Below are 16236 nucleotides of genomic sequence, written 5' to 3' on the forward strand. Positions count from 1 at the left end.
CGATTATCTGATCTCATATGAAGTAAGAGATCGTGATGACATTCTGTATGTGCAGATGTTTTAGTGGTGTCCCATTTCTCAGGGGTAAATTTGAAAGGGGTAGGGGTACAAAAATAGAATTGGGGTTGGACCTTAGGCTGAAACTACTGTGAATTTTATGGTAACACTTGACAATAATGTTCCATCTCTGATAATGAACAAACAATGAACAGTACATTAGTTACAGTATTTATTCGTCTCTGTTAACATTATTTAATGATAAAGTCATTCGTTGTTAGCTCTAGTGAACTCACAGTGCATTAACAAGCTTTACTTTAGATGATGCATTAGAAAATGTTGAACTTAACATGAACTAAGTGTGAGCAATACTTGTACAGCCTTTATTATTCGTAGTTCATGTTAGCAAATACATTAACTAAACCTTCAGATTCTTAGGAAGCCATGCCTCGAGAAAGGCACACAAATTAGATCCTTCTGTTTTTTTTAGGAAGATCAGTTAGTCTCAAATTAGAACACCGTCCACGATCCTCTAGGTCTTGTATTTTGTTCCGAAAGAATTCTGTAATTTCTTCAAGTTTTTTTTACAATTTTTTTAAAGAGTTTTCTCAGCGTGGGAGATTCTTTCTTCTGCCTCCTCGATTCTTTGCGATTGTGACAGTAAGTTGTCTTTAATGCCATTTACAGCTTCTATCATGTCAGTCAATTATTTTGAGAATTCAGATCTCAAAGATTGAACCGAGAATGTCAGTATTTGTAGCCACTTAAGCGTCACATTTTGCCTCAGTTTGGTTGTTGGCTAGCTCCGAGCTATCCCCGTCAGACGGTAACATTACAGATGGCTTTGGATTATGTTCTAATTTAATGGTTTTTCATGGCATTTTGTCTCTTAAGTTGCTTTTAGGTGAATATCAAACATTAAAATACGTTCTGGATCTTTTCCTGATATTTTTTTTCGTTGATATTTAGCGGTTAGCTCTGATCTTGCAATGTTTCAGCTGCACGTCATAACCTGAAGTGCATTATCCAAACCTTATTGTAAAGTGTTACCAGTTTCAAGAGTTATTCTTGATTCTCAAAAATTACACAGAATTTGTACAAATATTTGTTTACCCACAAAAGGCAACATTTTATCCAACAAAAACTATAAAATTTGTACATTTACAAAGCTAATAACACTTTTGTTTCTTAATTTCCTTGTATTCTAGTCCTTCAAATCACAATTCTGAAATTTTCTGACGCTTCCAGGTCTCTATAACTGTGGGAACCCTGGACAGATCGTTCAAAGCTTCCTGTAATGTCGCTGAGGCACTTCAGTCAGCCTGCACTGCCAGCGCTCATTCATCTGATGGTAAATTGTCTCTAGCTTTTCTATATTAAACCCTGCCAAAAGCACCAAATATCAGATTACACTGTAAAAAATAATGGGACAGAAAAATAAATATACAGACACGTTACCATAAAGGCAAAAATTTGAAACTCATTCCCCAGTCTTCCTCATTGTACCTCCCTCATAACCAGCAGTACTCCGCGCTTTTCCTCCGATCGACCCCTAGTCTTTTAGTAGGTGTGTTATTCATTAGGACTTTCCTCCTGTATTTCCGGCAGGTTCTTTCTATCCTTGCGCAGAGTGTCAGTTAGCGGCCGAGCCGAGCTGGGAGACTCCAGCTGCTTGGGTTCATTGGTATGATAACTGCCTTTATACCTGTACAGGTAAATGTAGAGGCCGTACAGGATCAGGAAGAGCAGCATCAGAGACACAGTCACGATTACTGTGAGGAAAAACACACACACACACACACACAGAGAGAGAGAGAGTCATTAGCATTAAGCTTAATACTCTTACACCGCTTTAGCTGAGCTGTCTGCAAATTATGGCTTAAACATCATTTGTATCTTGTTGCAGGAGAGACCGCTGTGCTGACTGGCAGCTCACATGTGCAGCTCAGATGCTTTAAGGGACAGTACACACACAAAAAAATAGCTTTCTGTTGTTATTTACTCGTCCTTGTGTCCTTTATAAACCTGTTATTTTGCATGTGGAACACAAGTGACGAATTTTCATGCCACTTGAGCGATTTCTCTGTTTTCATGACATTGACAGTTTGAACTGTTCTAATATAAAAAGGAGATGCATGACGATTCTTTAAAGAGTTCTTTCAGTGTTCTACATGGAGAAAATATAAGAATATAGAGTTTGATTGTTTGCTATTTGTTGGTAAATGATAATTTGGACATTTTTTTTATGTAGATTTTCATTTTTGATGTGGCAAGGAGGATTAAGTGTGTGTGTGTGTGTGTGTGTGTGTGTGTTTTGTTTATCCTGGACAAGAGATAAAAATCAGACAAGAGTAGAAGAGGATTGGATGCAAGCAACAATGGATGATTGCAAAAAATGAGCAATAATACCGACAGATCTCTCAAAAATCGGTTGTTTTTAATCTCTAAGTAATCGCATACATATATGATATAAATTCAGTAACATTTAAATCAACAAAATTCAAAATGAAGAATTATACTGTATCAAGTAGTGTATTTATATTGATTGATGATTGGATGTAACATTTGTTTTTCTGGAATATCCACATTGATTTAAAAGCATAGTTCACCCTAAACTGAAAAATCTGTCGTCATTTACTCATCCTTTACTTGTTTCAACCTCTTGACAAATGTTTGAAACTGGTAACTATTGACCATTTGTTTTTCCTACTATGGAAGTCATTTGTTTCAGGTTTTCAAAATATCACATTCAACAGAAAAAAAGAAACTCAAACTCATAAACCCATAACTACTTGATGGCAAGTACACTGTAAAAAATCCTGGGTTCCATATTATTTCTTCATGTTGTCCCAACACAAATCTATTAGGTTAACTTAATCGTTTTTTACAATTTAAGTGGATTGAACTTAAAACAATTAAGAATTGTGTTGTTTCAGCTCATTTGATAAAAGTAGCTTTAACAAGCAGCAAAAATCATTGTTTTAAGTGTAAAAAGAGAGTATATTTTATTTTTTGAGTGAACTATCTCTTTAATTTACTGTATATTAACCGCATATGACATTTTTATCACAGATTATACTAAGTTTCTGTCATGTGCAGAAGCTCATCTTTATGTAGAAGCTCATATCCCCATCTACGCTCCCTAATCCTGTGTTCTGCAAATTAAGAGGATTTTATAAAATAGGTTTTAGCGTCACAAACAGAGAAGATCAGCATCATTTGCTGAATTGGCTGATAGAGAAAAAAAAGGAATGTAGAGTTTAACAGAATATTTCTGTCACATCTTTTGAGACGATGGAGGAACGATAGTACACATAAGAGGAAACCATGTTAAATATAAAACTGATGTGACTGTAAACTTACATGTCATCCAAGGTGGGGTGACATCATCATGAATGTAATAAAAGACTAAAACAAGAAAGAAATGAACATGTTACTTAAGGGGTTAATCTTCAAACACAATGTTAAGAACAATCCAACCATAAAATACAGATAAAGTCATTTAAAACAAATCCTTTCAACTACATGCATTACTAGCTTGCTCAATAGTAACACAATTTGGTTCATACAATTTTTTAAATGTTTTTTGAAAGAAGACTTTCTGGGTTTTGGATGGCTTTTATCTCTTATGCAGCAACAATGATACAGTGAAATGCTATTACAATTATAGAATTACGTTTATGTTGTCTGTATCAAACTCTCAAAAATCTTATTATAAATACAAGTACAATATTTACTTTAATGTTTTAAATAATGTCTGTAAAAAGAAATGTAAGATAATTAAAATAATATCCCACCTTGATACAGCATAACAGAAAGATTTGTGTAAAAATTAGAACAACATCCATAGATGCAAAAACAACTCATCCTACTTAAAAAAAAATACATCTGGCTGACAAAGAGTTAAAGTCTAGTTGAAGGATAGATTTAAAAATTACATTTAGTATTTTAGGACTGAACTATGATCTTAAATAGGGACTTTTAATATGTAATATTTATGATTATTGTTCTTAATATGGGGGATGCAGATTGTTTTTGATAAAACTTGTTAAACTGAATGACATTTTACTAGGTGTCCTTTATAATTGGTAAAATAAATGTTAGTTAATGTTTTTACTCTGAAAATTGACATTGCAGGACATATTATAATGTACAGGTGGGAAAAATTGTAAAGCTGTTTTATACTTTTGTTGTCTTGATGTTTGAAAACCTCTTTTCTTCTTTGACCCATATAGAATAACTAATACTAATACTTTCCCCATATAATCAAGCATAATTATCAGTGTAAAAACACTACTTTTTTATTTTAAATAAGTTTAAACAACTCTTGTTTCTTTTACCTAAAAATTGGTATTATAGTTTGCTTTTGTCAACATACACTATACAGTATTTATCAGGACAGCTATATCCATTTTAGTGCTCTTTTAAAATTTCTTTGTTCCTATTATAATTTTTGTATTGTTTTTAGGGAGATAATTTTACCATCTTTCCAGGAACAACTGATAATTTTTGGCTAACTCTGGTGCATTTGCTGCAATTAATGAATGCTCTCTGTCCCTGCCAAATACACCAATAAGTACATATTCTACTTTCTACTACAAGTTTGATCAATTTCACATTAAATTATTAATTTTTAAAAACATCTCACTGTGCTAAAATAGTACAGTATTGCATGATAGAAGCATTCATTCGTGTTAATGTTAGGATGAGTAGTCTTACACAGGCCAGTGAACCAGGGGTCATCCTCCCACGGGACATATCCTAAAACAGGAGGAAATGCCCCACAATTGGACTCCACCACATAACCCTGAGTCGTCACCGGTGGATTGGTCACATTGGGTCTGAAGTAGGCCTTCAGTGGGGCGAAGATATTATAGCGGACCCCTGATATACAGCCCATAAAACCTGGACTGTTGTGTCTCTGAATTTCATAGTCCACACCTCCCACCTCTGCCAAAAAACACAAGACAAGAAATCAGTCAGCTGTAATTCTAGTAAATGCTACTTTTTTAACAAGTTAAGATAAAAGAGCTCATCTTACCCATGACTCTACCCAAAAATATAGACTTTGGCGAGTCAAATCTGGGAATTTCTCCTGGTACTAACTTCTCAATCCACGGATCCATGTAATCCACCTAGATCCAGATATGAAAACACATACACAGTGTGCTTTTGATATTCTAATGACAATAATAAAAAATATGATAGAATTGGGATATCTTTACGCTGTAATAATGTGATATAAACAGATGTTTTTTTTTTTTTTTTGCATTTTAGAAAAGCTTTGCAAGTCATTGACAGTGGTGCAAAATTTGTGGGTTTGTTTGTCAAGTATTCATGTATGCCTTCAGATTGACCATGTAACATGCCAGACTTCAGTTTTCACCAAATCACATTTCTGTTGCTTACACAGACACGATAACGGTGTAGTTAAAAAAAATAAATAAATAAAAAAAAAATAAATATATATATATATATATATATTTATTTATTTATTTATTTATTTATATTTGTATTATAATCAAACTTATTTTAATGTAATTATTTTTAGCTAATTTTTACATTTATTATTTGATTATTTCACCTTTGTAGTTTTGTAATTTTGTAGTTATTATAATAATTATTATATTATATAACCTATATTTTTGTTGTATACTTTTTTATTTCTTACAATGTTTGATTACTTAACCATTATTGTACTTAAATTAACTCTTGTGAATCCTTATTGATTTTTGGACAATTTTTTGACTTTGACGTAAACTGTATACATTTTGGCAAAAAAATATTGCCAAAAAAAAATATATATATATATAAATATATAGTTGAAGTCAGACTTATTAGCCCCCAGTTTAATTTTTAAGTTTAATAATTCTGACTTCAACTGTATGTATGTATGTATATAGATAGATAGATAGATAGATAGATAGATAGATAGATAGATAGATAGATAGATAATTTGCATTTTAAACTTTCATAAATTAATTTTTACAGTTCCTCTCAGGACTCGTGAAAACTGCTATATTTCATTCAAGTGTCATTTAAACAAAAAATCCTAATTTATTTATTTATTTTTGTTTTCTTAACAAGGCTTCAACATTTAACTTTCTAAAATGTAATTATTTTGTATTTTCTTTAATATCTTTTGGCTTTTTTTCCAAATCTGTGGAGCAAATAATCTCTTTATTTTCCAGTTTTTGCTTTTGAGCTGGCCAAAATAATTAGACTTAAAGAATGCGTGTGCATTGATATGGACATCAGAGCTTGTTTTGTAAGCATAAAGTCTGAAAAATTTGTATGTGTGTGAGTTGAAAATAGCGTCACATATATAATAAGCAATAAGTTTAAGATCTCACCTGCGTCCACACAGTATAGTTGTGCCTGGTGATGTTGACAAAATGAGGAAAACCGTCTGCCATATTTCTGTCAGTCATCTTAAATTTGTAGCTTATAATCCCGAGTCGGTATCTCAGCGATAGAGTGCCTGCAAAAAAAAGTGACATAAGTACTCAAACCAATGCTTCACAGGCCCTGCTTTGATATTGCATGTGTTTACCATCTTTCTTGAGCAGGACAGCGATGTAGTCATTGCTGAAGGAGCTGATATACAGCAGCACAGCTGGAGCCTGTAGTGTACTGAAGCTGAACTCTATGTCATCTGTTGTTGTGTTGTAGCCCAGAGTGAAGTTGTGCCAGTGAGGCTCTATCCAAAAGTTCGCCCACCATGCGTCAAAGGAAATAGGCTCTTTGCGGACGTCATACCGCAACCACGCTCCCACATCAAAGAACGCGCCAATATCTGAAAGGATAACATTAATGTAATGCAACATACTACATTCATCATGTTGTCGTAATCTTCTCCCATGACCTCACAAATAATAATAATTAATCTGTGTACTTTGTGCTGCTGTTATGAATAGTGTGACACTGTTTTCCTGTGTAGTTTTTCTGCATATTCCTTCCTATTTTATGAATAAGTCATTGAGTCCTTAACTCAACTGATTTGTTCAAAATGACTAAGTGAAGTTAATTTATTCATTCATTCATTTTCTTTGTGGCTTAGTCCCTTTATTAATCAGTAATCACCACAGCGGAATAGACCACCAACTTATCCAGCATATGTTTTACGCAGCGGATGCCCTTCCGGCTGCAACCCATCACTGGGAAACATCCATACACACTCATTCACACAGATACACTACAAACATTTTTAGCTTACCCAATTCACCTATACCCACATGTTTTTGGACTTGTGGGAGAAACCGGAGCACCCAGAGGAAACCCACGCGAACATGGGGAGAACATGCAAACTCCACAGAGATGCCAATTGTACCCAGCCGGGGGTCTAACCAGTGACCTTCTTGCTGTGAGGCGATTGTGCTACCCACTACGCCACCGTGCTTCCCTAAGTGAAGTTTATTTATAAACTCATTTCAAGAGGATCATATGCTTATGATTGACCACCATGCTGGACCCGCATCAGCTAATTTACGAGTTACCAGTTAGATGATTCTTAACTCACTATAAATAACCAGAGTTTCTTACCTCAGTGCGGTACTAACGGAAGGGAGCCCTGGGCTCTAGGGTCTTATAAGCTTAGGGCTCTCTCCCAGGACAGCATGCCAAACAATCTTCATAATCAAGCTAAGTGTGAACACTTGAAGTCTTTATGAATCGAATATATGCCCAACAACTGATATACAAAAGGATGTGCCAAGTAGACATACTGCTGTCTATGTCAGGTCATGCTCTGTTGATTTCTTTTAATAAAAATTAAATGAGAAGATTACAGAAAAAAAATTATTACTTTTTACTAGATTTGAATACTAATATTACCCATCATACCCGGCCTGTGGTATAACAGTTTATAATATTCAAGATTATTAGTTTGATCTTTGGTGTATTTGGTCTGTAAATTATATTAGGGCTGTCAAATCATTAAATATTTAATGGCAGTTAATGAAAATTATTTGTGTTTTTTTAAGAAAAAAAAGTAGACAGAATCTAAAAGGAGAATGCAATCACATACTGTAGCTACATATTGTAAATGTACAATACTATTTTTTAAAAAGCATTGGCAATTTTGTGTTTATTACGTTATTGTAAATATTAATATTTTTGATAGGATTTTACAATATTATATTTGTGCATATACATTAGCTTAGTCAGTACTGAAGCCAAATCTGGAGCTTTTCTAAAAAATTAACTTATAATAACGGTCCAAAAATTAGTAGCCTAATGTTAGGGAAAAATATTAAATAAAAATGTCAAAAATAGCAAATATCAAGAAAAACAAAAAATATATGCAATTTTGTTAAAGTTTTTTTGCAATATTTAGTATGAATTTACATGATTTTCTTTCTATTTCTAAAGATGTTCTGTGAAGATGTTCTTAATAAATATATCTGTTTAATAAATCTGTTTTGTTTAAATGCACCAAAATATATTACCCATATTCACTGAGAAATGGATAAAAATATTCATTTTCAAAATGGGGTGTACTCAATCATGCTGAGCACTGTAAATAAAACTATCATAGACTTTTTTTTATTAACTTTTCTGTGATCCTCAGTGCAGGTTACAGTTTAGCCAGTAGGTGGAGACAGTTTAAATCATTCACTTAGTGTCTTCACTCAAAAATTTGACTCATTCAGAAACAAAACAAACTATTTCATCAGGAAACTTCTTTAGTGTCTGAAAATTGTCGAATGTACACAAAATTTCTCAAATTAAATTCATTCAAAATGTATGATGTTTAAAGGAGACGTGGCCCCAAACCTATTGAGGAATGTGCAAATCCTACTAAAATATACAAATTAGATTTTGCTAATTCATACCATAATTGGCGTGAGATTGAGTTGGATTTTTTATGAATTTATATTTTATTAAGCAGTTCAAAATTAACTGCACTCCTATGTTTTGAATTCCGACATACCACTGTTTTCAAGTGCAGCTTTTCTGCATAATCAATCATTAACAGTCTTTGAATTATTAACTAGACTGAAAAATGTGAGATAAAAAAATATTTAAAAATATTACTTTTAATTAATTATCAATAAATGCCTTTTAATATTTTTCCCCAGATTTTTCGAGTGCCTTGGACTGATTTTTGCTGTTTATTCTGATGAATCCCTTACCCAAAGAGTACCGACACATTATTTAGGCTACCCCAGAGCGCTTTTTGTTTGATTTTGGATATTAACGAAACTGATTTACTCTAAATGATTAAATCTACATGAATGAATCTCCATTTACATATTAATTAATACTTAATCTTACTACTAAATATATAAGTCTTATAAATAAGCCAGTCTTACTACTAAATATATAATTTACTGTTAATTGACCGTGCAATTTGCTATATAATTCACTGCTTCAAACAACATATGTATTAGACTATTAAATCATAAGCCGAGTGTATTAAGGGTTACGGTAAAACATAATTCAGTTAAAAAACAAAAGTCTTAAATATTCCCACACAGATCATCCCAAAAAAGCAGTTTAATTCCGAGAACAGACAAATCCCTCTCTGTTAGCCTCATTCAATTCTGGATTTAGATGCTTGAAACTGAAAGCAGAAATAAAAGCCAAAGTCTGTCGCTCTCTCTTTTTCAGACAGTCAGACAGACTCTTCTGAATAGCTTTTCAGAGGAACCAGTTTGCTCATCTTTATCCTTCACTAGAATCCGTTTTAATCTGATGAATCTCCTAATCAGGGTTTCATGAAAATGCATTAGTAAATAATTAGTCTTCCCTCAGCTGAAGATGAAACGATATCACTTTAAATTAGCATATGCTTATTAGCCGGCATCTGTAGTCTGTATTGCACCATGTCAGTTTGTGCCAGCATGAGTGTGAGAGAGAGCATATGCATATGCAAATGTGTGCTAACTCACCTAAATGACAGTAATAGCCATCAAAGCCAGTGTTATTGCAGTCACAGGCGTATGAAGCATAGCCATCGATGCACTGGCCTCCATTTCGACACGGTATGGAGGCATTTAGACATGCTCCGGTGCAGTTCCTCCGTATCCCAGCGCTCTCGTCAACCTTTTCCTCCAAATCCACAGGCACTCCGTTCATCCTCAGCCCACGCAGACAACCGAGAAAAGGCCTTAAGGTGTGATTGGCAGCACCTGAATAAAAGTGCATAGTATGTTTTTGCACTCAATGCAGATTTTAAATAATAAGTCTATGCTACAGTATAAATAATCCATATCCGGCCAAGAATTGGTTAAGAGGTATGTTTGACTCCGTGCTTTATTATTATGCATGTTGAAAATAGTGTTACACTTAGGACCAGATTTACCAAACAGGCCAAGATTTACAAGAGAGCCCAATTTTAAAAACAGCACCAATGGGCATTGAAATTTCTGCAGATGATTTAACAACAATGCACAAATTAAAGTTCAAAGATGTAACATCTCATTTAAATAACAACCAATTAAATAATTGCAATGCAAATGAGTGTAGTGGCAAATAAGCAGAGCCGATGCTCATATGGTGAGGGTCATATACTATGACCAGGCACAGAAGTATAGTTTTATTTTACTTAGTTCTATTTATTTATTGGCCAAAGAATAGGCAGATCCACAAAATTAACAAGCTTAATACAAGTGTCCACAAGACAACGACAACAATATTTTACATGCAAAGGTGAAAGATTGCTCCCATGCGCTCAGCTTGCATGTCTTATGTTTACTTGCAGTAAGTCATATCTAGGGCCAGACAGAATCTGCAGACTTTTTTTTTTTTTGCTATTTCTGCTATTTCTGCGTGCAAATTCCGCGTGGGCCTAGTCATATCCAACTGTATTTATGTGAGATAGTCCACAAGATGTGCATTTTGACAATTGTTTGTGTTTTTTTTTTTACTATTCAGGAGAAGATGATCAGATCACACACTATCTGAAGGAACTTAGCAAAACTGTGTGCTTGTAGGAGCGTGACGTGGAGCTAATTCGCGAATCACGGCACATTATGTTAGCGGACCAATCAGAGCCTCTTGAGGGCAGGCTTTTCAGAGGAATTAGGAAATATGACATTTGTTTTCATGTTAGCTGAGTAGCTGTATATAATCAAAGGAAGATATATGAAAAAATAACCCAATTTTCTACAAATGAAGCATGAGCACACATTGCTTTGCATCTTCAACACAACCAAGCCTTAAAAATACATTGTGGACCACCCCTTTAACAGTTCAGAGCTGTTGAGGGAGCTAAGTTCAGAGCTCCCCTGAGGGAGCTAAGATCGTGCTGGTATTACGTGACTCACCCTAGTTGTTTCTTCCGTCTTTTAATTTCTGAAGCCAATTATAAAATCACAGAGCAAATAATAGGTTCGGACGAAGTGTTTTTTTGGCAATCCAAACAAATGCGCGTGGAAAAAAATCACCCAACTTCTACCACATGCGCTCTGTTGTATGTGGTGCTGCCTCCTGGGAACAACTGCGATTTCAAGTGCAACATTCAAAACATGCTTTTTTTTAGCCATTATGTAAATAATGGTGCAAATACTCATAATTTGAGGAGTGCAAACATGAGTATATTGCCTTGTGTGATTCATTGAAATACTCTCCACCCATAACAATAAAATTTGACCAGGAAACTCCTACAAATGTATATTTACTAAGGTCAGGTGCATAAATAGCTGTCTCTATGCCCTTTTAGCACTATTTTTCACTGCATGTGTTTTGCAAAATGCAGAAGTTCTGTTTTAATGCCAAAAAGATAGTATGCACTGATGCAATCTGTTAGTAGATTTGGCTCTTGGTCTTTTAACATAACATTAGTTTCACAAGTGTATCTGTGGCCAAAGCTCTTTTTCAGTTCATATTGTTTTTTTCCTTCAGATCATTGTGTCTTTGTCTTTCGAGTACAGTAATATAATACTATTGCTGCAGAAAGACTTGTCTTGAGTTTTTGGGGTTATTTGTGGTCTGCTGAATGTCATTTGCAAGTTGGATTTTAATATTTAATGGATAAACTGTGAGGAAAATAATGTCCCCGCTTTGTTCCTTTTTTTGTGTTACATTTTACTGAATGTTTACAATTTAAAGGTGTTTACTCCCATAATCCATTCAAAGCATCACAGGGCATATCAAAAAGCAGTGCTTTTACATCAGCTCCAGGTTCTTACCTACGAGCAGTGGTTGTGTGAAATCCATAGTGATGTAAGTCTGGCCTGGGAACTTGTGAATGGCTGGAGGCAGGAAATCGACTTTAAGACGTGCTAGTTTCACATTGATTTCAGCTTCTACATAATGCCATTCATTATCGTTGAGAGCTTTTGGAGAGCGCAGGGTCACGTTTCTGATCCCGTCGCCCACCATGAAAATAAACACCACCTCAGTTGTCGCTGTGAAAATTTAAAGAGAAACCTTTATGCAGAGATGTATTTGTAAGATTTGCTTTGAGACTGACATTCTGCAGTGGGAATGCCACTCACAGTTGAGTTCTACTCGTAAGAAATTCCGAAGGTGGTCGTCTGAGGCCTCCACAAACACTCCGTAGGTTCGGTAGGTCCGGAAGTGGAATGTGATGTCAGCGCTGGTGCCAGGCTTGAAGGTGGGGAATGTGAGATAGGTGGGCTTGGTGAAAGCAATTGTGTTCCAGATACTCCCTAAGAGAACGATTTCTCATTAACAAATCACAGTATACAGTAGACTCAGGAATGCAGAGATATTGAAAATTAATTGGCTAATACAATAACATGATATATCAATGTATAACACTTGGGTAACACTTTATTTTGATGGTCTATTTGAGTATTAGTAGACTGTCTGCTTAATATTTGTTGATATGCTTCTTCAACAGACATTTAACTGACTATAAGATACAAGATATAAGATGCAAGTACATGTCAACTTACACCAACCCTAACCCTAACCCCATTCTAACAGTCTACTTATAATCTAATGAGAATTATTTGGCATGTAGATGCAGTGCAACTTAAATTCAACAAACGGACCATCAAAATAAAGTGTGACCAAAACGTTATACAATTGAATTCTTCTAAGCCTGATTACAAAAGCAAAATGCAAAATAAAATGCAGTGGACAACAGAATTTATTTTAAAACCTTAACAGCAGAGTACACTTCTTTTCCTAGTCATTTACATGTTGCAATACTGAGGTCTTCTTTTTTACACTGTTAAAATCTCTACTAAACTTTGCATCATGCAAATGGCCCAATCGAAACTCTTGTGTCTCTACAGGTGAAAATAATCCATAATTTATCAGCTGATAATTTATTTTCTGACTGGGCCATTGATGGTAACAAAATAGCTATATATTGATCTACATTGCTCAGCATATATAAGTACACCCCTCACAAATCTTTAAATGAATATTTTTAATAGGAAACTATACAATATCATATGTGCATATACATTAGATTAGCCAGTGCTGAAGCCAAATCTGGAGCTTATTTAACAAAATAACTTAAGATGGCGGTCCAAAAACTGGTACAGCTAAATTTATATGTTATAGAAAAATATTAAATACAAATATAAAAAAAGAGAAAAAATCAAGAGAAGCAAAACAATTGATTTATTATTATTATTTAATGTCTGTAAGTTATTTTAGCAATATTTTGCTTGAATTTAACTGTATTCCCCTTCAATTTCTAAATATGTTTGGTGACTAAAATATTATTTTAACAAATAAATCTGTTTAATAAGTACACCAAAATTTTTTCAAATACACCAAAATACATTGCCTACATTCACTGAGAAATTGATAAAAGTATTAATTTTCAAAATGGGGTTTACTCAATTATGCTGAGCACTGTATATGTCTTGCATCACTAAGCAGAATGATGTGCCCATTTCTTCATTTATTTGGTGAATATGGCTGCTCTGCTGGTTATTTTTGTTTTGATAAAAGAAAGGACTACATTCACCTTAATTTATATCAGGAAAAATCGTATTATAAAGGATGAAGGACAGACCTTTCTTATATTATATCTTTGTGATGTTTATTACTCACTGTCTCCATGGCAGTACAGTGCTCCAACACTGTATTGTGCTTCTGAACCGGTGCGGTTAGTGTCCCCTATGACAAGACGCCTGATAGGCAGATGGTCCCGGAACGACAGATAGCCCTTATCTGAGTGCCTAGTAAATAAATTTAACAGTTAAAATGATCAGTGAGTGTTAAGCCTAATACACAATACCCCTCAAACATTTGTGATTGGTGAGATTACTTTAAATCAATGGTCTCAAACTCAATTCCTGGAGGGCCACAGCTCTGCACAGTTTAGCTCCAACTCACACCAGCTTGATCGTCTCTACACACCCTGAGTAGTCTTGAACACTTTGATTAGTTGGATCAGCTGTGTCTGATTAGGGTTGGAGCAAAACACTGCAGAGCTGAGGCTCTCCAGGAATTGAGTTTGAGACCTAAGCTTTTAAATGTTTATCAAAATCCTGTCCAGACAGAGATATAAAACAGTAATATTGTGACGTATTATTATAATTTAAAATGACTGTTTTTTGTTTTAGTATCATTTTAAAAAAGAATTTATTTTCAGTAAAATTGAATATTCAGCCGTCATTACATGACCCTTCAGAAATGCTTCTTATGCATGCTAATATTTTAAACTGTCTTATTTACAATTCCTTTGCATATTGAGTTTGATATTTTGATATTATTTCGTCCTTTTCACCCCTTTCTGACATTTATGACCCTGACTTCCTAGAAAATATAAAATTTAAGACAGTTAATGATAATTTCACTTATCTTGGGCTGACAATCCCTAAAGATTTCAAATTAATATTCAAATTAAACTTTGCAGAATTTCTTTCAAAACTTAAAAACAATATTAATAACTGGAAGATTTTACCCGTCTATGATTGGGCACATAAATTCAATTAAAATGGTTTCTCTCCCTATATTTTTATATCTTGTCGAAGTCTCCCTATTTCGTCCTTTTCTTTAATGTTTAATCAGTTGTTTGGATAAAGGTTTTTGGCTATAATTTGTTGCTTTTTATGTTATATTCTGTTATGTTTTTCTATATCTGAGATGTATTATTATTAAGATCTGTTTTTGCACTTTCGTTTTCAATATTTCAATAGTTGTGTAATTTACTAACGTGTATTTTTCTATTTTTTGTTGTTGTGAGATAATGTATGAGATCATGTGATCAGGAAGTGTATAAAAAGAGCAACATGCTGTGATGAACACTGTCTGATGAAGAGCCGGTGTGCTCGTAATGTTACACGCTTTGTGTCAGCCTTTTTAATTTAATAAATTGGTATTTGGTAATGAATTGGTGTTTGGCTTTGGTGTTGCCACCTTTTTGGCTATATTTTTGCACTTTTTGCTGTTTGGCTGAGCACTCATTTAGATTGATGTGCGTGCTTTTGTGCATTTTTTTTTCTTTATAAAATATTCCTAAAATGAATAAATTACTGAACGAAAACTGTAAAACGCATATCATTTTTTTAATTTATAATTTCTAATCATGACAACTCATTCAAACATAATTTATGGATACTGCCAAAACAAGGCTCTGGAATTCAGCCAGAATGTACAGGGGAGTGTAAATAAGATGAAAAAGCATCTTTTTTTTTGTTTTTTGTTTTTTTTTAAGGAGAGAATAAATCAAGCTAGAAAAATAGAATAAATAAATATAAATTATATATCATTTATATTTATTTATTCAATCTTTCTATCTTGATTTATTATCTCTTTAAAAAACACTGCATCAAACATACATGATAAGATGACAAAATAGCTTTTCAATTTAATCAGTCTCACCATTGACGGTAGTCGGCATCACAGTTGCACCAGTACTTTGAGTCAGTGCAAGTTTGATTGACAGCACAGCCACATTTTCCACTTTCAGGGAAAGCTCCTCCCCAATATTCATGACTCTCATTATGCCGGCCAATCCAGTAAGTGTAAGGCCTTCCGTCTGTAAAAAATAATAAATAAAGTCAAGCAAGGGCTCATTAGGGAGCAACTCGAATAACTACAGGGAGTGCAAGCCAGTCTCACTGGGCTCTGACAACTAGGGTCTACCACAGTATGTGTTAGCATATAAAATACTGTTGACTGGATGACTGGTGGAGATTCCAGTGTTACTCAGCAGAGAAAAAGACTGAAAAGGTCCGTGACACTAATTATGTTCAAGCTCTGGGCAGTTCAGCTGAGTAAGACTGAGTTTTGAACTGAATCCCCCAAGATGCAACCGCAAATCAATACTTCAACAGTCATCTAAAAACTCACAGCAGTGTT

At 34.1% G+C, this 16236-nt stretch overlaps 1 protein-coding gene across 1 annotated transcript in view; it reads right to left on the minus strand.

Moving 5' to 3' along the window:
- Window positions 1-1343: 1343 nt before the first annotated feature.
- cntnap1 (contactin associated protein 1) overlaps window positions 1344-16236 on the minus strand; it is a 38437-nt gene continuing 23544 nt past the window's right edge. The window contains exons 14-24 of the mRNA XM_056453906.1: window positions 15757-15913; window positions 13981-14108; window positions 12441-12614; window positions 12132-12350; window positions 9891-10130; window positions 6551-6793; window positions 6351-6478; window positions 5039-5132; window positions 4717-4947; window positions 3361-3405; window positions 1344-1769 (exon numbers count right to left, since the gene is read on the minus strand). Of these exons, the coding sequence (XP_056309881.1) occupies window positions 1570-1769; window positions 3361-3405; window positions 4717-4947; window positions 5039-5132; window positions 6351-6478; window positions 6551-6793; window positions 9891-10130; window positions 12132-12350; window positions 12441-12614; window positions 13981-14108; window positions 15757-15913 (1859 nt within the window). The 3' untranslated portion in view covers window positions 1344-1569. The remainder of the gene's footprint in view (window positions 1770-3360; window positions 3406-4716; window positions 4948-5038; window positions 5133-6350; window positions 6479-6550; window positions 6794-9890; window positions 10131-12131; window positions 12351-12440; window positions 12615-13980; window positions 14109-15756; window positions 15914-16236) is intronic.

This window comes from Danio aesculapii, chromosome 3 (genome assembly GCF_903798145.1).
Source record: "Danio aesculapii chromosome 3, fDanAes4.1, whole genome shotgun sequence".
Classification (NCBI taxonomy): domain Eukaryota; kingdom Metazoa; phylum Chordata; class Actinopteri; order Cypriniformes; family Danionidae; genus Danio; species Danio aesculapii.